Raw genomic sequence first — 25,691 nt, 5'->3', positions numbered from 1 at the left:
TTAAACTCTAGTTCCAAAGCATTCTCTAATTTACTTTCACTCCCCAGCAAGTGGAGAATAGGTGACTGACATTAAAAAAAGTCAAATCAAATCACAAACTTCAAACATCACACGTGTGCCTGCGTGCGTGCGCACACACTTCCTGCACAGGTTTCATTACGAGAGAGGCTGCACTAAAAGCTACAGTCACAAGGAGACAAAGCCCCCAGCTTCCCTGCAACTGCCCCTAATTCCCAATTCACTTCCAGTGAACCAGGCTGGCACGGACACCAGGGGGCAACCAAGCAGCCAGTCTGCACCCCATGCAGCTGTTCATGAGGTAATGACCCCTCAGCAGCTCCCTCACTGGAAAATGTTTCAGAAGAGGAAAGGGGGAAGAAAGGATAATACTGGGCTGGGGCCTTTGTCTCCCAGTTTTTTGGAAAAGTTGCTGGGTAGTTTACCCTAAAAAAGGGACATTCATAATTTCCATAATAAAAATAGGATGAGCCAGACCACCTCAATGCCTCTCAGAGAGGAGTTGCTAAGGAACTGTGAAAAAAGGCACATTTTTCTAAAAGTCTCTGAAATGAGCTCCAATTTCAATAATAACCATATTTAATAATTTAGAAAGGCTCTCTCAATATAAAAAACATAATGAAAAAGCTAGTGAAAGGAAAGCTGAAAATTATGAAGTGTCCCAAGAATCCTTCATTCTACACCAAAAAAACCCAACACCAAATCCCACCCTCCCATGCCCCAAAAATACCAAATCCAACTCTCCAGAGACAGACAACAAAGAGCAGCTACCAGGCCTATGGGCGCTAACTAGCTCCTGCACTCATCCCTTCATTACCAGGACAAGACTTCAGGATCTTGCACCATCTCCTCCACTGCTGTTGTTCTAGCTGGGTGGCTCAGCAAGGGCATCAGGGACAGTGCTGGGCAGTGCTGCACACTCACCCATGTGCCTCTGCCACCCGCTGCACTGCTGCCTGATCCCACGGGTACTGAGGCAGGCCACGCACCCAAGCTGTGCCATTCAATGTACTTGGCACTGGCACTGTACTGGCACTGTAGAGCTTGCACACAGGCCAAACAGAAAGTGCCAGCCCAGCAAGTCAGTGACCTGCAGGAGATCAGCCACTCAACTCAGCAGGCCAAATGGGCCAGCAAAGGATTCTTCTAAAAACCGTTTGTCTGCCATTTCCTCTCTGGTGTCCTGAAGTCCATCCTCCATTTCCTGAATGTTGGAAAGGGGATGGAGCTTGACACTCTCTTCTTCAAAACCATCCTCCCCAAAGCCAGCAGGAACAGTTGAACGGGACACACAGAACTATACAGGGGTGGCACACGGGGAAGTCCAGGCAAGCTGCGATCCCCACATCCAACCACAGCTCTGCTCAGCACCCCCATCCCAAAGCCTGTGAGGCTGTGATCAGGCCCCACAGCAGCACAGGGACACACAGAACGAAGCCAAAACATAAGCTGAAACAGAGTGGCACAAGCAGCACTCGGGAAGGGGTTTGGGAGGAGAAGGGGAGAGGACAGAATCAAAATTAAACCAAACAAGAAAAAAAATAGCGGTTGGGGAAGATACCATGGACGTCTGCACTGGGGGTGTTTCTTTTGCAGTGCTTACTATACTGGTTTTGTTGTTGCTCTGTGGCTGAGACAGAAAAACACGGTTTTAGTTCCCATGCTGGGCAGCAGAGGCAGCAAGAAAATGACAGCATTGCTTCAACCCCACCATCTCCTCAGACCCGACCCTTCCCACAAGCTCAATCACCAAGAACAGGGAGGAAGGAGGAGTGCTGCCCCAGTTGCTGGACATCATCCTTCCTCCAGAGGCAACAGAAGTTGTAAGGGATGTACCAAAATTCAAATGTGAATGGACTGCTAGAGCTAAAAGGAAGGAGAACAGAAGGCAAAAAGGCAGCAGCCCAAAGGGGTAGGGAGAATCCTGCAATGAGCACTAACAAAAAATATCTGAAGGAAAATGAGACATGGCAGCTGTCCTGAGAGAGAGACTACAGAAGTGAGAGACACACAGTAGTCATGGTCTCAAACAGAGCACAAATGGGAGTCAAGTCTGAGGTGTCCCATAGTGTACAGAAACAGTTCTAGGTGAGAGTTCCAGGGAATCTAGTGAGCCAAGTACAAATGTGGTCAGCCCTAGAAATGGTAGAGAAAAGGTAATGCATGATATGTTGTGTCCCTGCTGTAACCTGAACAAAGAGACTTCAGAACCAAAATATTGAAAGGAATGGGATTGGGACATAAGGGAAAGGCCATATAGTTCCACAAGTAGGAAGCTCTCTGGATGGTGCCCAGCAGCTTTTCATCTCTCCCCTCTTCAGACTCTCTTGTAGCTGTGGCAGAAGAATAAAATCTCAATTTTCTGCATTCATACAGCACAACAGTGAGGCCATCACCAGCTTGCTGAAAAGAATCATCCCATTGAGTCATGCATGTCAGGAATTAACCAAGACTGTGTTTGTAGGAAGCCAAACCTATCCATAAGTACAGGGTTTCTAGCCCACAAATCCAGCCCACGTGAGCCCCCCCCACCAGGCTACGTCTCTTTTGCCACTGGATGCCAGCAGCAGCAAGGTCAAAATTGTCTCTGCAGGAGCCTCGCTCACACTCCTTAGTTTACAGATCAGGGCACCTGGTGGGAGCTCACAGTAGTGTGCCCTCGTTGCAGTGGCTCTCTATCCCACTCAGGGAGTGAAAACTCATACTGCAAAACATTAGGCCCTCATCACCACACCACAACCACCACAAAAAATGGAGAAGTGAAATGCTAAGCTGGAAAACATCTGCCAAAGGTATAATTATGTCAACCAGTGACAGATCTTATAAGACTGAGACTTAACAAACTCCTACTAACAATTCAGCTTTTCTTCACAAGCAACAGGTCTTGGCTTAACTATCCTTTTTGGAGAGAGAGAGGGGAGAAACAAAAGAAGAAGATGGGGCAGGTGGAGGGGGGAGGAAGTAGAAGAGAGCGAGGCAGAAATTAACTCTTTAGAAGTCCGTGGGGGAAAAAACCCCAAACATTTACACTCAAACTCCAACCTAAGAAAGGAGAAATACCACAGAAGTGATGGTTTTCTGCCTCTTTCTATACATCCCTGCACTGTCCTAAGACTCTGGCCTTCCAAGAGTTTTGTTTTATGCATGTATTTCCAGCCTGATGGCAGAAGAGATAACAGGTCACTGTAGATGTCAAAGAGGAGCAGATCAACCTGAAAAAGTTAATTCCAAGCTATTTTGTGACACAAACACAAACTTCTGACAATGGTCCACCTCTCCACACAGCACTGAGGCTCTTGTACTTCTTCAGAAACAGTCATCCTAAAGCAGAGATCTATCTTCCAAACCTCTTCCAGTGAGAGGAAGGTAACCCATTTTTCTTAGCCCACTGGGATAAGAAGATAAAATTAGCACGGAAGAAGCTATACAAAAATAATTCCACTATTTTGGAAGGCTCTATAACTAAAACCAAATGGGAAAAAAACCCAACAAAATGACCAAAACCTAAACAAACACCCACAAAGCCACTGTTCCAAATTAAAAGTTGACAACAGCCTGTTAGGAGTGTTATGTTGCCTTATAAAGTGCAAAGCCCCACATAGTCAAAGCACACAGCCTACCCTCCAGTATGCACTGAGCACCCAGCTCACCCACGATATTCTTCCCCAGCCAGTGGGCAGAAGACAACCAAGTATCATGTTTGCTAGTCCAGAATTGGATAGCATTGTACTAAAGGATAGTGTCCCAATGAAATTAGAGGCAGCTTAACCTGCATGTTTTTCACAGCTCTTTCTCGGGTGAAGGAAGGTATCTGACGTATTGAGCTTCCTGCACACACTCACATCATGTGGCCATTTAACCAGGTGCTCTTCCCTGGAAGAAGCTAGCCTTTCCTTCACAGAGATGCAGGCAGCACAGCCAACTCTTATCCCTCCTCCCCCCCTGCTGCCAGCCACCATCAGTCCGGGTACAATCCTTGGTAATTCTGTACAACTCAAGTTAAAAGAGGCCCATTCACCTAAAAAGGTGCTAGGCCCTTCTTAAGATCTGTAACAGAATTCGCTTTGGCACAGCAGTTGGCAACATTTCCTGAGCTCGACAAGAGACAGACAGACAGGCACGAGCAACACAGAGGGTGCAAGAGAAAGAAAACAGACCAGTGCTCATATCGTAGGGGCACACACATGTAGCCAGCTATAAGAAACTACCACTACATGGGCTATTATTCTGGTTATTCAGCCACTTTCACTGCTTCCATGTTTTCAGTGGTTGATGCTTACATGGCTTACATATCCCAGCTACTTTAAAACAATATGCAAAGGGAATTTAAGTATTGCTGGCAGAAGGGCAAGAAAGGCAAAGTGAACTTCTGCCCCGCATAGAGGCAGGGCTGGAGAAAAGTTAGTCACTCTCTTCAGATTTTCAAAGCAGTAGTTTGGGATTACTTTTTTTGTGTTGTTTTTTTTTAAAAACAGTTTTAAGGTGTCATTGAAGGAAGAAGAGGAGAAATATCTTCCAGGTAGTAATGCAAAAACAATTATTCTGCTGTCTTGGTATTGTAACGTTCCCACCTCTATCTGAAATGGGAGAAATCTTTTCTGTTATTTTTCTGTGCATAGGAGATAATACAATAACTAATTCTTGTCCTTTGGTTACTGTTCATATCTTGGTGTCAAAGTGTGTCATTGGGCTGTGTATGGCTTCTGACAATATGACACTGGCCAATTTCCTCTTTGGACCCTTGAGAGTGGATTTGACTATGTTTTTAACAAATTCTATAAATGCCAAACACCTTGATGAATGAAAAAGGAAATGAACAGGACGGGGTGGGGGAGTTACTGGGTATTTGGTCATGCTGGGATACATAAACAAGATCAGGACAAAAGGAAGTTTTGGATTATAAAGGCTCTGAACAAACCTTTTCTGTAAGTACGCTAAAAAAAGAAGTGACCAGCAGCTCTGAGATGCCCAGTGGTGCTGTGCCCGCACATTTCATCTGAACAGTGGAGCCCCATCAGTCTCTGCCACATTTGGAGTGACTCCCAGTTTGTTCTACACTGCAAGACTCCTATCAAGGATGACAACACCAACACCAGGCAAAGCACCTGTTCCTCTTTTTGGCACCTCTGCAACAGAATGACAAAGCCTCCTGTCCAGGCAAGGCACACACCTGCTCTGCTGAGCCCAGGAGAACCACTGTCTTTTTTCGTTTCACACTCAGAGCAGGTAAAGTCAAACTGAGTTGCTGGCAGCTGGATTTTCTGCACAAAATGGGAGCTGTATGTGGCCAGAGGATCCCAGAGCCCTTTTTGTGAGGACATGGACCCCTGGGTGCACACTGATCCCCCCGGCCGCCCCCTTGCACGGACATGCTATGTAGGGTGATGAGCACAAGCCGAGCGTGCATGGCATGGAGAATGGCGGAGGCACGAATCGCAGGCAGCTTACGGGAGGTGCTCACCATCAAATGCACACTGGAGCTCGACTTCCTTTTCTGGACACATCATTGAGAGAGGGAAAGAGAAGGGAAGAGAGGAGATGAGAAGAAAAGCACAGAAACTATTCACACATTAGTGTGCCAGCAAGGGCCACCCTGCCAATAATGCTCCCCTGAGGCAGGTATAAGCAGCAGCAGAAATGCACAGACACGGAAAAAAGAAACAGAGAGAGAAGTCACCATTAAAGCACACGACTACACACCAGGGGAAAGGGCAGGGCTGAAGACCCCCATCTCCTCAAACACTGAGGTCAGAATATAGGTGCCCCACACACTGATATAAGGAGAGAAGAAGAGCACAAGACGTGGGATACAGGGGGGTGTCTCTCCGTGCTCTCCCACCTCAGAAAATGGGGCAGCTTCCCCAGTCAAAGTGAAGAGGTAGGCAGAAACCCCCTGTGTGTTCACATCTGGAGAATGCAGTGGTGTGTTTTCAACTCAAATTAGAGGGTAGGGAGGAGGCCACAACAGAAACGCACACGCAGAGACTAAAGAAAGAAGAGGGAACTTGTGTGCATAGCATGGGGAGGAGAAAGGCTCCCTCACATAGAATTTGGGCCTGTTTGGAGAGGCAATGCTCAAACAAGAAAGACAGAAGCAATCAACAGCCAAAACACTTTGCACTCTCAGATATTGGGAGAAGAACAAACAGGTTCAAACACTACTCAACGTTCTTGGACTCTGCTCTTGTTCAATGGCATCTTCAGTCATCTTCAAAGACACCTTCACACCAAACTGCACTCTCCAGTAAATGAGGCTCAGCATGCACTTCCCTCCTCTTTCACTAAACTCTTAGTGTCATCCAGTTCAAGCTGAGCCTGGCAAGTCTTTCAGCATTACAATGCTATGCCTTCCCCTTGCTGTCTCCACGTACATTTTCCATCTGCCCTTCTCCTTTGGTACTATCTAGGCTATTTCTCTGCTCCTTACTACAATCGAGCCCACAGAGTGGTATAGCACAGCACACTTCATGTCAGTCAAAACACAGGATGGTGTGGGCTCAGTTCTGTAGCTCTGGACTCCTGCACACTACCACAGCACCCCCTGGAGCAGCCTATGAACACAGAACAAGCCAGGAGCTGTAGCTCCCCACTTCATACACTTACTGAGCCCTCACAACTCTTACCTTGAATATTGCCTTCATCCCTGCTATCCTCACATCAGAGCTCAAGAACACACACACACTGGCATGTGTTTGAAAGCAGAAGTGCCCATGTTCACCTCATACCCAGACCACATTCCTAATCACTCCATACAGTCCACAGTCACATAACCACTGCATGAACAGACTCAAACTAGCAAAGCTTCTACCTCATCTGATCATTAATTCCAGAACAGACAGACTCTCATCTGTTCACCATTTGGTTCACAAATCTTCCATTTCATGGAGGCACAACACAGGGCTTGCCATTACATTATGTTTCCTCTCATTTCTTTCATGACAATTTAGCTTCTCCACAGGCTTTTCCTCAAGCTAGAACTAAAATAGCATGTGCATGAATATAACACTTGGACTGCTATCAACCCAGAGAAATCCTTGTACCCCATCACAACAGGGAATTTTTAACTGGGAAAAGTGAAAATTCACAACAATGAAAAACTACTGCTTTTACTTTTAATGAATACTGTAAGTTGCAGCAGACAAAAAGAAACTATATGGATACTGAGGTAAACCTGTCTCTAAGAAAGACCATCTCATTTGAAATTCATACAGACTTCCAGTAAGTTACAAAAGAAAAAATGGACAGAAAATGTTAAGATACAAGCAAAAGGTTCAATAGGAAAAGAATCAACCAAGCCATGCGGAAAACACACACCCTCATACACAGAGGCACAAATAACACTGACACATGAGGAAACAGAACCCTCTGCAGATCAGAACTTAATTAGAGTACAAGCTAAATTTAAAACAGTGTTAGTCTATTACAGGGCATGATGTAGTGTAGAAATCCCAGAAAGCACATTATTACTGGCTACTATAATAACATGGGGAAGAAAAGCTAGGCTGGCAGTACTAAAAGGGCAGGGGTGAAGTCTGTGTTATGACCAGAGCATGAAAGTACTACAAAAACACAAGACAGGTTAGATAATGCCAACATGAGGCACTGGCAGTAAGTGCTAAAGCATCAAAATTTATTAAGTCAAATCATATACAAGGAAGTTACTAAACCAGGTCAATCTCCCAGTACATCTTAACAGCTGTATCAGAACCATCTATTGTTACCTTCCCAAGGTGACTAGCTGAGTGAGCAAAGCTTTTTTGTTCTTCTCGTAATGTGACTGCAACTTAGCAAAGTAAATAAGAGAACAGAAGTTTAGTTATAGAGTTCTCTTTGCCTTCTATAGGAATGAACCCTGTAAGAACTACTAAGCAGGGCAGAGATGTCCCAGGGAATGAAAAAAATTTGTTAAAGGCAGACACAGCCTATGGTAAAGTACCTCACTGATCACTTAAAGGGTTTCCCTACACCTGAGGTACAAAACATTCTCCCAAAGCACTACAGACAACAAACCTATGGATGAATGTGCATTACAGTTCTATTTTTATTATGTGTGTGGATTTTAGGTGTTCATCTCTCAAAGAAGAGCAGATTCTCTACAGTGCAACTTAAGGAACAGTCTTGCTTTAGGTAACAATCAACAGAAGTCAGCAGGAGACAGAAGACAATCTGAAGAATCACTTTCTCTTCAGCATGGCAGCAATACTAGAAATGTCGAGTGTAAATCATTCCACAGCACATACTAAAACATACTATAAGAAATAGAGTGATTCCAAGCAAGGTCCTATTCACAGACCCGGGAACTTAACATGGCTATTTTATTTTTATGACAACTTTCTGTGCTTCCATCTTCTACATGCAGTTCTCCCCCAGTCTGATACTGACAGTCTTTATGTTAAAATATCATGCTTGCAGCAACTCATATTCCTATGGAGAGTATAGTCATTTCAGAACTTAAGGTAGGAAAAAAATGTTGAACTAAAACCAGATCATCATAGTGAGAGTCATCTTGAACCAGCAAATTTGAGGTCCTATTTCTATTTCTGCTTTAGCCCTTTTGTGTGATGCTGAGCAAATAATTTAATCTTTGTCAATCCATCTCCTCTCTTGCCCTTTTGTCAGCTTGTCTATTTAAATTCTAAGCTAAGAGGCAGGGATTTTCTGCTTAGCCACCACTAGCTAAGCACACTGGACCCTTGATCTCAGTTGGTGTTTCCAGGCATTACAACAATGCAGTGAAAAAACTGACTGCATCAAAGATGGATATAATGTGCTACTGGATGTCAGCGCTTAAACAGATCTAAAGCACTCCCCAGGTGTCTTGCATAACACTCTGCTGTTCAGATGAACTTGGGCTCTCCCTGTTTAGCTTCACCATAAACAATCAGTTATACTTTAAACAGTATGGCTTTAAGATTATAACAAGTCCAGATACAGAGATAGGAGCATTAACTCCTGTTGGTCACTGTGTGAATGTTACTTGACCCTTGCAGATTTCATAGGTTGCTTTACCTTGCTACTGTGCTTTCTCTGTTTAAGGCATGCTTTGACCAACTGCTTCCCAGCAGCCATGCCAGTTTACAGAGCATCCTCCCTTCCTCACATACTCTTTACTGGGCAAAGGGCAGGGAAAGTGGTACACATCAGGCATAAAATGTACACTTACTGCAATATTCCTTACAAACAACAAAACAAATGGTATGTGGTACCTCTTTGTAGTTATGTAACATATAGGGCAGATTTTAGAACACTAACTTTGTTAAAGCAAACGAATGGATTTTTCCTCTTTCAGTCGAGTTCTCCTTTCAGCTGTGCTATTCAGCTTTTACTGGGAAAGAAAACAGTGCATGTGGCAGAAAGAAAAGGTAGAAAATCAACAGACTTGGTGGAGCATTGCAAGTGAATGCTGTTAAAATCTCCTGCATCCCACAGCATGCTCCACAATTCACTATCCACATAGTGTTACAGTGGGCCTGAAGAATATTATTGATATAATTTTGTAAATCATAGTCACAAACCCAAGTGGTCAGAAGTGAACAAGAAAGAAAAAAAATAAACTGACAAAGAGCTTAGAGAAGGACCAATTAAAAAATAATTAGCATTACATGCTTAATTGAAAATAGGACTTTGCGCATTAAAAATTCTGATTATAGAAATGGGTCTTACAGGCCCTGCTCGAACTGGAAACACACACAACCTCTCACAGCAGGAAGTGAAATACCCCTTCGGAAAAAAGGGAACATGACTCTTTGAAATGCTACCCAGAAACAAAAAAAAAAAAAAAAAATTCAGCAGTAGGACTGTAACATTCACTACAGGGAGCCCAGACCCTGACAAGCTTAGAGGAAGGACACTCAGCATAAAGTGTCCTTAATCTTCATCCAGGTGTTTACCCCAGCCCACTCCTTAATCCCTCTCACCTTGCAGTAGATGGCAACTCCACATAACAGTCATAAAGGGGAAGAAGAAACCAAATAATCTGATTTGAAAGTATCTAAAGTAAAATTTTTAATGATAGATGCACAATGTTGCTCATAAATTTAAAATCTTAAAAAAATACCTGGGACCTACAGAGATGACCACAAGATAGATGGTATGTTACAGGGGCTCTGCAACTCGTCACTCAGTATCTTCTAGCCTCACTTTCTGGATTTGAAAGCAGAAAACAATATTCCTTGGGGATAAAACTTGGGCCTTCCTGCTGCTACTCCAACAGCTTGGATCCAAATTCTGCTTGATGAAAGTGAGTGCAGCACTACAAAGGTTTGGTGAGCAGGCAGAATTTAAGATTCAAGGCAGTTGAAATCATTCATTATTTAAGATAATGGAAAAGTTCTCAAGTGCCAAGCTGATGAAATATCTACCAATTAGCAGAATTAGTACTTGAAATAGAAGCAACAGTGCAAAATGAAAACCAGGAATGCTTCAAATAGAATTTGGAAAGGAATTTTCTGGTGGGGGCAGTCATATCTATGGAAATTTATCAAAACAACCTCAGCGTGGACACACTAGTATTGGAATTTAAAAAAGGAGTTTCTTTCCTGTCCTCCTTATTTAAGCTTCTCCCACTGCCTTTCAAAATTATCTGATCCAAGTAAAATGCATGCATCCTCACTGCTTTAGTGCTAAGCTTTCTTCAGCAAAGGATTTGAGACTATTGCTAGAGACACAATAATTGTGGGGTTTTTTTTAGCATCAGCTGAACACAACTCACGCTAGATGCTCATATCACCATGTATGACTACCAAATCATTCCTCTCTCATTTATGCTATGTCAGCAAGTCCATGGTGTGCCTTGCATCAGAAATTCACCAACACACATTTTCATGGAGTTATTTGGAATAAATACTATGTAATAGAAACTCCTACTATTCTTGTCAAACAATGCAGAATTCTAGCACAGTCAGCTCTGAATACCAGCCAAAAAAAGGGAAAGTTACCTCAAACAGAAAGTAAATTAACACAAACTGGTGGTGCTTTTTTCTCAATGTCTTTATAGCCATTAAGTTTTACACTAGTGTAATAATATATTTGTGGAAGAAATACTCTTTCAATTCTTATCTACTTTGGGGATATCTGTGACAACAGTCTTATAGTGCATAGTCATCCTGGATCAGATAAAACCAATGAAGAAACTGAAACATATTTCCTCTCAAATCTCCATAAAGACTTGATTACCAAGAAGGTTGTAAGAAACAAACAGAAAACTCTACAATCAAACAAACCAGTCTTCTTATCTGGAGGAAACACGAGAAAAAGCCTAACCAGATGGCATATGGTCAGCAGCAGACTCTAGTTAGAAGTACAGCATGCAGTGCTTGTTCTAAACCTACATCAGATGTAGAATAATTGATATCGGAAGTGGGAGTGAAAAGGATACCACAAAGCTGAAAATCTGGTTGGTGTTCAAGCCACAGTATTTGTGCTCTGCACTACTGCAATGGGCAGAAAATCACTGTTTGCCACGAGTAAGACCAGACGCTCTTACCTCAACCAGACACTGGCACAAATCATTTGTAGAAATGTACAGGGTGAGAACATGAGAGGAGCTAAAATTACACGTTTCCTGCATAAGGAGCTACATGTGACAAGTATGCTGGTCACAATGGTGAGGCCACCAACCAGTGACCAGCACAAAGACTGTCCTCAGCAGTCAATGGGTCAGTACTGCTCCAACAAGCAAATGGACATGGTAAAAGACTTCACTTCAAATGGGATGCAGCGCCCATTTCAGTGGGACAAAGAAAGAGATAAGCATGTAGACACAGAAATCCTACAACAGAAGCGTTAAGGATGCCCTACTAACATACACAGACCATTATGTATTCTCTGTCTTGTCCAAGCTTAGCACTGGGGGAAAACAACTTGTACTTTTAAAAGTCTGTATTACTGAGCAGAAGAGTAACTCAAACAGGAGATTTAATAAGAAATACATTATTTATTTCTGAGTTTTAACACTTACAGAAATGAGGACTCAAAATCCATACCTGAAGGAAGACACCCTTAGGGGAAAATGGGAAGATTAAACACCTCTCCCTGGGGACCCTCAGCCCAGGGTGAACATGAGCAATGCACCTCCTGGACAACACTGAAGTTCACACTGCAAAGCCAGACTGCTGTAACACTTGGGAGGGAGGAAGCTACATGGTCTCTTGACTGCAGAAGCAGTGGTTTCCAGAGGACAATCTCATTCACCACGAACAGAGAATGCTATTCTCTCTAATATACCGTCCACTTTAGCAAGGTTTTCAATTACACATACAAGGAGCAACATACACTGCAAAGGGATGAAGAAAAGTAAATCCAGAATTATCCTTTTCACAGAAGAAGACACTGTGTACTCCATGAACCAAACACCATAAGCTTTCTATGGAGCTGGAAGGTTCTAATGTACAGGGTCTCCTTGTAACTACATTACCAGGAAGTTGTGCCTCAAGATATATGTGTACATCCTTTGTCCATTTTTTGAATATTTTAACCCAAGATGTGACACTCCCTGAAAGCTTGTTACAAATCAAGAATCCTAAGAAGAAAGTAATTTTATCTAGATAGGTTAACAAAACTTTGTAGATATGTTGATACCTGCTGTTTTTCCAATTACTTCTCCCCTGCCTCATTGGGATTTTGAAGTAAGAACCTGTTGGATCTCATTTCACAACATCGGGGATACTCCATTCTTATTCCACTGGAATTCTACTGTAATGTTTTAAATATCAACAGATGCAACAACTCTAACACACTTGCTGTATTAGTGTGCATGTCTTCAATGCATGTCTGTGCAAGAGGCAAGCTGGTGCAATGGCCAAAAGCTCACTCTTGCAGGCACATATCAAAGACAAGAATCCTAGGACAGGAACAGCATTTTCACAGAGCATTATGATCCAAAACCCCAAAACCTGGATGTCAGTAGGGCAGAATACAGCAGAACTGTAAGAATGCATTGTTTTATTAGAGCAGTCCTGAAAACAAACACAACTCTTCTGAAAACATCTCTTATTCCAGCAGCCTGCTTGTACTGTGAGCCCTCTGGGAACAAAGCCTCATTAAAATGGAAAAGGGCTCAGAGAGCAGGAAAGAACAAGTGTGCTGGTCCTTCAGTGTGAATGTCAGCCCCCCAGCACAGGGAGAATGAAGACTGCCCACAATGCTAAACCAGGAGATGAACTGTTCCACCTGACAGCTGTGGAGAAAGGTTTGGACTTCAGCTCTTCTTTTCCATGTGGAGGACAATTAACCTTCAGAACAGTTAGGGGAGGACCATGCTCTAGCCTATAATTGTCTCTCCTCCAGTACAAGACAATAAAGGGCTGCTGCCTGCAACAACAGAGCCTTGGCAAGGGCCTGTATGACCTCCAGAAATAAATGATGACCATGCAACACAAAGAGTGACATTGAAGTGGGGAAAAAATAATTCCCTTCATAAGGGAATAGGAGAGTGCCTCAACTTCAGGTACATGAATTGAACTTTGAACACAATCCGCAGTTTCTGTTCTGTCCAAAGATGAACATTTGGAGGCTCCTCCTTCCCCACCCTTCTTTTCAGCTCAGCCTTCAGCATCTATCCAAGTGAGTAGACCGAGAAACTTCCACGGGGTCTGCTGGCTATATCATCAGTCACTCACAATTGCTCTGTGCAATTTTCCCAGTCAGAAGCACTGAACAGAACAGACTAGTCAGAGGCATGTGTAACAACTGAGCAAGTCCTTGGTCTTTCTAATCCAGTGCTGACCAGTTCTCCATACATCACAGAAAGGGGAAAAGGAATTCCTGCTGCTGCAACAGTGTACTTAGCTAGTTATGCATGTAAGGAACACTAAGATCCCACCCCGGGTTCCATAACAAGACACAGGACTGTGGTTTTACCCTGGAAAGCGACAGGCACCAGAGAGACTGGCTGCCTTCTGTTCAGATGGTGGGAGAGACAGTGAAATGACAAAGCAAGAACTTACCTTCACTCCATCTGACTTCTTATTCAGCAGGCTTTTGGCAGCTGTGGAGAAAAGCAGAAGTAGATCACATTTTGGTTTCAAGACTATCTTCTCTCTCTTTCTTCCCACCCCTACCCTCAAAAAAGCACAAAACTTCAGAAGCACAACCATCCTGATAATTTCTCTCTAGCAGCAAGAGACCTGGAAAACAGGACAAGTCACTCATCAAATTCATCCTGATAGCAGAGGGTCATCTATCCTATCGATTGTTCACTTATTCAGACAAAATACTACCACTTTCACCACCTCAAGAAGACCAAATCTGAAATGGCAATTTAGAGCTTCTCTGTAAATCTCCCATTCACACACTGTGACCCCACCCAGAAGTGTCAGCAGTTACAAGGGGAAAAGAAACCTGTCTGATTTTTGCAATAGGATGAAGATGTGGTTTATAAAGGGGGTGCTGATAATACAGAAGCCTTTTAATTACTGTTATTCACAGTTTCTCTGGGAATAGCCGGATAGCTAAAAGAAAGGGACTGAAAAAGTGCAAAAGACAGCATCTGAAAACTGTAAAAAAAAAAGGAAGAATGGCAAAAGAGACAGGGAACTAGGCTAAATTTCTTAATTGAAAGATAAAAATGCTCTGCTGTGCTCAACTTGAACAACTGGCACTATCAATGAAACTGAGAATGATAAGCACACACAGACAGCCCACTACAAATGCCTGGCAGAAGGCATACTTGGGAGTGATGAAGGAGCTGCTTCATCTATTACAGCAAAGTGGTACATTAACCATGACTCAACAGCAAGACCCCACCTACAACTTCAACAGATACAAACCACTTCTTGTCTACTTATGAAGAATGTATTCAGTTGTATCAAGTTCTGTAAACAGCACGCAAGACAACTACTGTACCAACACATGCTGCGGCTCTTCTAAGCAGCTACCTTCTGGGTCTGGGCACATGGGTTTTAGGTGCAGCAAAGATGAAGCCTAGAGAAAAGGCAAGTCCTAAGACAATGCTGACATGACTGTTGAAATTCCCAAGGACACACTGACCAATTTGCACAGAGTGCTCAGTCTCTCTAGAAGCAGCAACATTAGGCAAAAAAGGTTTTTGCAATACCTAAGCAACTGTTCAAATTTTATGTCAACCACATTTTCCACTCTGCCTTCTCTACAAGACCCTACAGACATGGATTAACTACACAATATTAGCTGAGTTGGTGCAAATGACTACAGCATTTCCTCCCAACAAAGAGGTGGCACCCCATATAAGCTTACTAGAATCTTTGAACTGGTTTCCTAATTCTACTCTCTACTGCAAGTATAAAGCTAGATTACAATTTTGTTTTCATTCCAGCTCTCAGAAGCCAAGAACGTTGGAAGAATCTCATGCAGAGGTTTTCTGAATGTGATGTGTCAAAACACAGTGTTCCAATGTGCACACATAAAGGTGGGTAAAGCAACTCATCCGCCCTGCAACAGTCTCTTTTCTGAGTGTACACAAAGCATTGCAAGACTGCAAGACAAGTAAGTTCTTGCCACTTTCAAAGCATGACAAAGGCTAGCTTGATTCTACATGCAAGTGAGAAGGAGAACAATGTGACTATGGGGTCAAAAGGGATCCAGCATTCATACCACACATGCATGAAGGCATCTCAAACAACATCTGCTGAAAACAAGAAACTGTTACGGCCTTACAACACTTCAGAAGGAGTAAAGGATTCTGCAACTTAACAAATATGCTAAATGGGACATCCTTGAAGTGGGAAAAAAACCCCCACCATCAGAGAAGCAAAATAGTACCACCATATGTTCTGGGAACAACCCAGACAAGCAGGGAAGCAACACTGTTCACACTTTCTGCAGTTTTCCCACAACCTCACATTTGTCTTTGTGGACAGAAGACAGCTAAAATCACGGTCTACAACGTTAGAGCACATTCAGCTGAGTCCCTCCCTGCAGCCCAGCACTATGTAATGCTGATCCGTGTTCCCTGGTGCAGCCTGCCCATCCAGCCTCCTTCCCTGACTGTACCTCTGCACAGCACACACTCCTCTCCCACAGGCCTGACAGCATCCCAGGACTGTAGAAAGAAACTTGGTCTGTGGTGTATTTGGTTCATGCACCATTCTGTGTTTATAAAGAGCTGGAGAGCCCATGAAATGCATTTACACACAAAGATGACTCAGACACCAGGGAAGCATGCAGGTCTAGCCACAGATCAACCTGTACAAATGACAAGACATAAATAAAAGGGGATGCAAGAGGAATTTCTGCACAAGCAACAGACAAGACTTCTTGTAACAATAATCCTTTTAGAAGACAGGTAGATTAGCAGAGACAACAGGAGGGGAAATATCCGAAGACACATGCCGGCAGATTTTTTGCTGCTCCTGAAACAGCCTTGTCCCAATGCTCTGTGGTTTTCCAAGTGTGAGATGCTAGGACTAATTTTTTCTATCTTTCCCATTTCCTCTGCATGTTAAAGGGATTAAATTCCCTCTTCTCTTAACTTCTATAAGTTAAGAGTGCTTCTAGAATAAAGAAACATGAAAGCACATGCTGCTAACCCAGTAACTTAAAAACACAATTCTGCTCCTGGCTTAACAAGACACTCTTCAGTTAAACTCTGAAGAGAAACACAAAAGGCCTCTCTTGCACATACTCCTCCCTCTTCCCACATTTTTCAGTTCTGGCATCCATAGTAAACAGCCTGGGCTCTGGACCATGCTCCTGGCAGAAACACAAATCCTTAATGCTGAACTCATCAGCAATAAACACCAGACACTCTGGATGTACCAGAGCCAAGGGGGGGCTGAAGAGGAAATACTCACTCCAAAGACAGCCACAGATAGTGCCTTCCCCACTGCCAGCCCCACTATTCCAGAGAGAGCAACCCTTCATTCAGCCTGTCCCTGGGTTTGCTCTGTCCTTAACTGCCAAACTCAGTTACATCTCTCACTTCAATTAAGCTTCCAGAGAATTCTTTTTTGGGATGCAAGAAGAACACTGGGGCTGCTTCTATTAAGTCTGACTAACTTATGATGCTAGTCTAACAAACAAGCCAAGTTCTGACATCTAAACACAAGCATTTATACCTGAAGAATTCTGGACTTTACTGAGATGTCATAAAATAAAAATTGTATCATACCAACACAGACTTCCCAATGATACAATGATACAAGAGTTGCAGCTTGTCATTCTCATATTCTCAGTTAAAAGAAAGTAATATTAACTATTTCTCAAATTGATGTCACATCTCGGGTCACCACAAGGAGCCAACAGTCGGTGTGCAGTCACAAGAGGCACTCTTGCTACCATCACACGCAATAACCATGAATGCAGTGTAACTTCAAGAATATCTATTTATTAATGACAAACACCACAATAAAAAGTATTCCCAGAGCTTTCCTGAACTTTAGAGAGAAGAACATAGAAGTAGAAGAAATTATTCTAATCATTTACATCCACTTTTGATGCTAAATTAGACTCTCTGGCTATAGTGATAAACAATTAAATGCAGTAATGAAATCCGTATCACTGTAGGAAGTTGCAAATGGAAGTTAGTAACTGCAATCCACTACTTCAGCAGGTCCACACTGTAGTAGTGAGCACCATCACTGAAACCCTTACTGTTTCTAAAGAGATTTGGTAGATACAGAGAAAACACTTAAAAACAACTTAATCTTTCATCTTCTACTTGGGAAATGTGGTTTCCAGTGATGTTATACTTATTTAGTCAAAGCTCTACAAATACCTTAATAATTTTTTCCCCCTCCTTATTTTCCTGCCTTTGGATTCCTACCAGGAGATACAAATTTCTGGTCCTGAATCAATATCTACCTAACATAACACAGTAGAAACTTCACATCAGTTAAAGAAAAGAACTCAAATTTCAACCTGAGTATAGATATATATGTATATACATACACACACATGCACCAAAAAAATAGCAAAAATTCTGTTTCACACTTCTGGAAGGGAAGTATAAGAAGACAGCAAAATATTCCAGTACCACTTCAGTATTTGTATTATTTCCTCCTTCCGGCTCTTTAGCCAGCTAAAAAAATGTCTCTGTACAGGTTGCACTAAATATGCACAAGGATATTCAGGCCTTCTTTACTTAGTTGAAAAGAACTCTGCTTCTCAAATCTGCCTCCAGACTCTCTCCATCTCACTTATCTAGCCAAAAACTCAAATCTGCACAATGGAGTGTTAATGAAGATCTGTAAGAGACATGTAACGAATTCCAGTTTTTGTCACACTCTGCCACAATAGCTCCCTCACAAAACTGATTGAGCAAGCAGTGACAACCCAGAAGAAAGCTCAACATCAGTTAAAAATAGAGGTTTCAGGCATAAGGTATAATTACCTGCAATGTCTGCCTTAGGATCTATTTTGAATAGAGGACTTGTGCTGAACCACGTGATAGAAATTAATTTCCCAGTGTGAAAGCTTGTTGAACAGCTCCCCAAATTAACAGTTGCAATCCACTTAGGAAAACAGTACTAAGAATTTCACATAGGCCACTTGTAAGTTGTGCATAAAAATTGGCTTATGGAGAAAAGCCACTTCTCAGCATTTTGTGATGCTTCTCCTGGCATCATGGCTGCTCCTAAGATGAAAACCAGCTTTTTTTCATCCTTTTACTCAGTTTATAGCAAGCCTATTTACAGTTTTATCTACATAAATGAGTCCAGGCACCCTTAAATACAGCAGGAGTCTCTAAAAACCTTGCCAACTCTCTTCTAGCAATAAATTTACATTTATTTCTCAGAAGATGATTTAGGAGTTTCTTGCATATGATCTAGTCAGCTGATTTACCAACTGCACTTCTGAATTCTCTAAGTGAATGCAGATCAGATCAGTGCTTGCTTGGATCATCTGAACATCTGAAGCCCCAAGTGAACACCCAAGTAATCCTGTGTATACCCTGGTGTGACCCTAACAATCCTACAGCAAAACTTAGATTGCATCATTCTCTCTTGCAGCTGAATTAACACCTTACGAGAGTGTGAAGAGAAGCCACAAAGCCCTTATTGTAACCAGGTTTCATCTTCCTGACTTATGCTGAAAGAAGTGCAACTGTACATGCTTTTAACAAACAGCCTGCAGCTGGCCTGAGATGCAATCTTCTAAAAAGAGCCACAAGCAGCCAATATTAAATGGCTGAATATATCATAACTGGGGAAAGGAACCAGATATCCTTTAACTTAACTGGCCTGGGGCAAAAGGCACATAGCAAGCAACAAATTACTCACGAAAGAACAGAAACTTTTTTTTTTCTTTGTAAAAAGCAAGAATTTTTGATGAGCTAAAAAATGGGAGAGAGAGTACTGCTACAGATTCTTTAGGAATACAATTTGTCAGGCCTATACAGAGAAGGATCTCCATACTACAAAATGTGACACAGGAGATAGTAATGACAACAAGATTAAAGGAGTCTTCTCATATTTCCTGCAGATAGTACAATCGTGCCTAATTAATTGATACTGGGGTCACATGAGACTTTATTCTCCTCTTTGTTCAAAACATCTACCAAAGAAGCTTTTAGGAGATCTCATCCCCAGGCAGGAAGAAGCTTCTCTCTTCACAAATCTACTTCCCTGTCTGCTGGGAATGGGACTTTAAAAAATCCACAAAATAGTGTCACCCAATTAGAGAAAAATAAAAACCCCTTAAGGGCTTTAGGGAAAGAGAGAAATATTATTGCAGAACCCTTCAAGTCTGAGGTCTCCCTAAAGTTCCCACACAAACTTTTAAACTTATTACTTTTCGTTAACATGCATTTATTCTTTAATTCCAGCAGATGTATCTATTTCAACTGCAGCCAACAAGAAAACCTAAGTAAATTAAAAAATAATTACAATTTTAAAAAGTCAAGCTCATATTACACACAGTCCGGCAAAGGAAAAAGGAGTAGATGATCTCATCCCTCTAAAAACACATACAAAGGAATTGCTACTCTGGACAGAGGCTTTGCATTTAAATTCACAACATCTCTCTATGGACAGTTTTTCTGAGTGTCTCATACTTGGAATCACAGTTTATATTCAAAGCAGAACTCAGTGACACTGCAAACCTTGCACTCACTATGGGCCACCTAGGATTTCCTTTTCTTCAGCTGTTAACTGAAGTGGATACAGCAGCTTCAGCTCTTGACACAGAGAAGAATGAGTAGAGCAAGCTTTTTCCTCCTCAGTACTAGCTCAGGGATTAAGTGGATGTACAGGTCACACACCATTAAGGAGAACCCTTCTCTCTGGCATTTCATGTACTCAAAATCTTACCCATAAGAGATTTCCTCACCCAAGCACTCCTGCAGCTTCATTAGAAGTGACAACATTCGCAGACTAAAAATGATCTAAAACTTCTGTTTATAAAAAAAAAAAGAATAAAACCCCTGACTACTTCAGAATCATCAATTAAGTGAAATTAAGATGAGCTGTGTAAATAGAACAAAAACAGTTCACACCAGCAGAGGCCCAAGAAAATGTTTAGCTCTGTACAGGCCTGTGGCAGTCCTGTCATTGTGCCATAGCTTCTCAAACAGTTATTTCAGAATCAGTCTCAGAAAACAATATAGAATTTTAAAGTAATAGCATTTTATGTAATAGCATAAATGTGGGACAGATGAATGGATAAAATTACTCTGTCCCTTTAAGGCCAAACTATGAGAGATGCAGAAAAAAGGAATTGTTGTAGTCACAAGTAATGCTGACATATTGGCACAGGTCTACCTGAAAGCGAGAAACAAGAAAAAAAGTTTGGATGTTGGTGAGGGCTGGCCCTTAATTGTAGCATAGTTTCACATAACTGGTTTTTTTACATCACCATACAGAAGGTTAAAAACACTGCCTTGAATTCACAGAAGAATGTATGCATGAATGTGCACTTTGTGTGCTGGGATGATCATTTCACAGAGGTTTTCATTCCAATTACAAGTTTATTGTAATAACATCCAGAATATAAATATTGGTATCCACCATTAGTAAATGGCCAGATGAAATCAATACAGTTCCATCATCACATAAATCCACATAGCAGACTTCCACTTGAAAGCAGCTGTAGTCAGGTGCAATAAAAATCTGACTCATGCATTCAATGACTGCTCTTTTAAAAGAGAAAGAAAATTACAAAGAGGGTAAAGAAAACAAAGATCCCATAAACCAAAAGCACTTACAAATAGAGGTTTTCCACCCAAATGAAAATGAACACAGATAAGACTGCGTCACCTAGGTGTGCTGAGCCAAGACAGTAATCTTCCAAAAAGCATGGATTTACATGTTGAGATCTGCATTTTCAGTAAATGCACTACGTAATGCACTTGGGTGGGAGCCAGACTACCAGCTATTAAATTTAAAAGGATGAAAACCACTTCTGAGACTCCAAGAAGGAAAACTAATAGCCAGACACTTCAGACCCATTTTTGATGAGTCAAAGTAATACTATACCTAAATAGCTCCTGTCCCTATTCTCACCAATATTACTTCCCTGTCCCTGCCTCAAGTCTGAAGGAAACACTCCTACCTAATAAGAGCTCTTCACTCCTGGTTTATGATGGCAAAGCTAATGATACCAGCTAGAATTTCTCACAAGTAATTTGCTAACAAAATATCATGAGATGATTATGGAAGCTGACTTTACTTCTGTTTTGTACCAGACTACAATACTATGTGCTTCTCTCCAAAAAAATAATTTCCCATTTCACACTGGTCACCAGCTCAGGCAAAGTGACCACCATTACACCATGATGAACTGAAACCATGTTTCCTCCCCTCCTACTTGACCCCAAAATGGTTAAAATATTCTCCAGGTCACTCACACAAAACAAAGCCAAGGAAGGGATGGGAACATTGAGAACTTACCTGAAAAATTCCGAGACACGAGCATCGTTGTGAGGATTGCACCCTGCGGGGAAGACAAAGCAGGGATTACAGAAAGTGCCACTTGAGAAAGGGGCTGGGCTGACCCATGGAGGACACAATGCGTCAGTTACCAATGCAGAGGTATACCACTGGTACCCTGAAGAGCCCCAGTCTATCCAGGATTCCCAGGTGTGGCTCTTAGGCCTGACACGGGACCACTCATGGTTCTGCCTTTCTAGAGCAGCAGCTAGATGCCAGGCAGGATAGCCTAGGAAATCTGAAATGGCACTAAGAATTAAACACATAGCTGCTTCCTAATTTCACACAGCAGAGAGCTGCTTTGTGCATAGGCCAGAGGCTTTGCCCCAGCTGCAGGCAACTGGTAACACTAGTACTGGAAGGTGCAGTGCTCAGAACTAAAAGTCCCAGAACTACCTGCTCTGTTTCAACTCACTGGCAGAAACTAGAAGGGTTGAATATGTAGCAGAGGAGGCATAGGAAGCTTAGAGCTTAGAGAAAGAAACTACCCAGCTCCTCAGTACACTACTTCAATGCCCTGTACTGGAGGATCACATAAGGTACTTCTCTAACACTGTGCTAGTCATGAAAAAAAGCATTGCTGCTAGGAAGGCACTAACCTCAAATTCAGAGAACTAAAACCAAACCTAAAGTGAATTAAGATGTACTTACCTTTAGCTTCCTTCTAGCATTGAACTTTCTCAAGCATTCCACAGTCTCCTGCCTGTGCATCATTGATGCGACAGTGGATCGTTGCTGAAAAACAGGAAGAGCAGAAGATCAAGAACACACCCATACCAAATCAGCCAGGGAAGTTCATTCCACTTGCACACAGTCAACGCATTCAGGCTGACACGGCCAAGCCTCTCACCACTGCACAGATGCAAAGCACTGCAACTAGTTCATAACCTGAGAACTTCCATCAAGATGGGCTATGACTGCACTCAAGAAATTTATGACTGAAGTAAAGGTGAGAATCAGTGCTCCCTGCCTTTCAGGCACATACAGGATTTAAGATAGTAAAGAAGAAGACAAAGAATACCCTTGGGAAACTGAGTTAGAGGCACTGCAGAAAAGACCTGGGCTGCATTAGCTACAGTTTGAAAGGGAAATTTCAACCAGTAAGGGAATACTTCTGAGCAGCAGCCTTCTTGGACATGGCAACCCCCTGAATGTAAGAGGTTGACTAGCAGAGGCCTTGGCATTTTTGTATCAGTATTGCAGAAACAGATTCTCAGCACGTTAGAGAAAAGATCATGTATTTCTATTGTACCAATGGAAAAAAAAAAGAGCATAATCTCTATGCAGCGATGCACATCTGTCATCCACAGCAGACTGGGATGCCATCAGCTGCTAAAAGACAACTCCCCAGAAGGGCTGCAGCCATTAAGACCACAAGAGGAAATCAGAGACTGTTACTGTTAAGCATTTAGAGCACATGAGGAAGCCAGTGACTAATGCCAAAGTAGCTGTTGCTCTTGCATAGAACCACAAGCCTGAATTCCCTTTATGAGGATAGTGGGTGAATTTCTAACCCAGCAGATAAGTGTGAACAAAGTCTCCACTAACTTTCTCTTGCTTGGAAAAAATTCTTCAATACCCAAAAGATCTGTAAACTGTGTGTATATTCAGCTAGTTTCATGGGAAGTCTCTGCTTTGATCCTATTGTCAAAGCTGGTCACCCATGGCAGTACACATGGCAGTGTGTCAGAAGAATATAGCCAAAGTGTCCTCAAACAACTCTGGCTGGTTCCTCCAGCCTCTTCAGGAGAGACAGTGATGTCCAGTTATTCAATGTGCACTTACAAGAATCAGGATACGTACTTCAGAAGTTCAGTGATGCTAAGACACTCTGTGTCTCAGATAAAGTTTTAAACTTTTTTAGATTTCCGACAACATTTACTTTAGAGGAGCCATACATATCCAGAAAAAAACAGATGTTGTTCACACAGGGACTGCAAAGCAAAGGGAAACAACAGACTCGACAGGAGGCAGTTTCAGCAAGAAGATGACATGGCTGGGAAGTGCAATCAGACTCTCCCTAGCTCAGAGTAGGAAGGTTGCCACAGGGAATGGGCTATCATAATACAACTTTGGCTACAGGCATTGGGAGGAAAGTTGAATACATAGGAATTTGATTATAAGCATGCAGGGAAGAAAAAAAAAAGATAGGCAGTCTCAGCTAGTGTGAAGTTTTGACTTCCAAGGAACTTGTACCATTTTACAGCAGACTCTCCTGTTAGACAGATGTTCACATAATTGACTTTAAATTGCTATCTGTTGATTTGTGGTATAGAACACCACCACCACAGTTTCTCAAGAACAAATGAGCAAAGGAGCACACTATACCCATCCCAGAAGTATGCTCTGGTATTACCAGAGCATCTGGTAAGACTTAGGTCAAACTATTTCATCCTGCAGAGATAGAAATGCATCACTGCTGCCCTCCCCTACACCCACACTCAGCTGTGTTCTGGGATTTCCTTGCCAACTTTTCAAAAGACGAAAAACACTTATGTGTGAGGTCTAGCAAGGCAGAAACTACATACACAGAACAGCAAAAGATTTTTTTAGTTTACAGATTTAGATTCTCAAGTTTACAGCCAGTTAAGCTGCAGCATAGCAGAAATGTCCCAAATATTGCCAAGATGCTATGTTGTAAACTGAAGCAGAGATGAAGAACAAAATGGTCCTAAAATTTTTGTCTGATGCCAAACTCCATTTGAGGATGCTATGGATTGGAAAAGATGTGGGGAAAAAACCAGAAACTCTGGACACTGACAAAATTCTAAAAGAATAAGGGTTTTTTTGTTTTTTTTTTTTACTACTGTGGCAATAAAATCAGCATGACAAAGTTGGCTTGTTGAAGGTCAGTATCCAAAAAACAAACAAACAAACAAACAAACATACCAAAAAAAAAAATCCAAACCAAACCATCTGAAATATTTGAAATTGTAGTGAGGGGTGGAATGTGGTGCTTTTGCCACCACAGAAATATACTGGGTCCTTCAAGTCTTCCTGGCATGTCCATTCAAGGCAAACCTGTAAAAAGGAGAACACTTACACAAACCCATGGGTGTTTGAGAGCCTGGTCGGCTGTGATGCGCTTCGCTGGGTTTATCGTCAGCATCTGGTTGATCAAATTCTTGGCTTCGGGAGTCACAGTGTCCCACTCAGGTGATGGGAACTAAAAGAGGAAGAAGGAACAGGTGATGAACTGAATAGAAATATCTTCTACTAGCACAAGAGATTCTTCCCTGCTACACAGCTAAATGCCAACCTTTGCCCTTTTCATACCAGGGCTAACACATTTGCAAAACCCACTAATTTTTGTGAAAACTCATACTGAACAAAAATCATCCAGAATCCAACAAATGAATGGTACCAGACAGCAAGACACACCTGTACCATTCACCAGACATAAGCAAGAAGATTAGGAGTTTAAAAGCCTTTTAGGAATCACTCAGACCTTTGAATTTCTTTCACACTCAACAGTTAAAAAAGTAAAGTCACAGATCTTTTTAAATGAGTTCTTACATGAAAAACACAGGCACTATCATTTTTTACCCCACCTGTCTGTTTCTATAGCACGCTAAAAGCTCTAACAGCTTATGAAAAATCACAGTTAACTACAGTAAAACTGCCCGAAAGCAAAACCCACTAACAGGGAACATCCCACCAGGTACACTTTTCCCACCATAAAGCACAATATCCTGGAACAATACCACTTGGGTGTAGCAACACACCAGCAAGCTGTTAGCAATCACCTACATACCAAGATCTTTACTTGGGGGCAAGAGAGATGTAGCAGTGGATGGGAATACAGAAGCATGAAAACAAAGAAAAGAATTT

General features: G+C 42.1%; 1 protein-coding gene across 14 annotated transcripts in view; it reads right to left on the bottom strand.

Annotated features, from left to right (window-relative positions):
• Positions 1-25,691, bottom strand: part of CAMK2G (calcium/calmodulin dependent protein kinase II gamma) — a 120,100-nt gene that overhangs the window by 14,406 nt on the left and 80,003 nt on the right. For 5 of the 14 annotated variants that reach the window (XM_059851356.1, XM_059851345.1, XM_059851344.1 and 2 more), the window contains 6 exons: positions 24,904-25,026; positions 22,512-22,595; positions 21,822-21,864; positions 13,965-14,005; positions 5,480-5,512; positions 1,580-1,648 (listed from right to left, as the gene is read on the bottom strand). In XM_059851356.1, coding sequence (XP_059707339.1) covers positions 1,580-1,648; positions 5,480-5,512; positions 13,965-14,005; positions 21,822-21,864; positions 22,512-22,595; positions 24,904-25,026 — 393 coding nt within the window. The remainder of the gene's footprint in view (positions 1-1,579; positions 1,649-5,479; positions 5,513-13,964; positions 14,006-21,821; positions 21,865-22,511; positions 22,596-24,903; positions 25,027-25,691) is intronic. The other 9 variants (XM_059851348.1, XM_059851352.1, XM_059851358.1 and 6 more) reach the window with 3 other exon arrangements.

The sequence above is a fragment of the Haemorhous mexicanus genome, chromosome 7, assembly GCF_027477595.1.
Source record: "Haemorhous mexicanus isolate bHaeMex1 chromosome 7, bHaeMex1.pri, whole genome shotgun sequence".
NCBI lineage: Eukaryota > Metazoa > Chordata > Aves > Passeriformes > Fringillidae > Haemorhous > Haemorhous mexicanus.
This window is presented reverse-complemented; position numbering and strand designations above follow the sequence as displayed.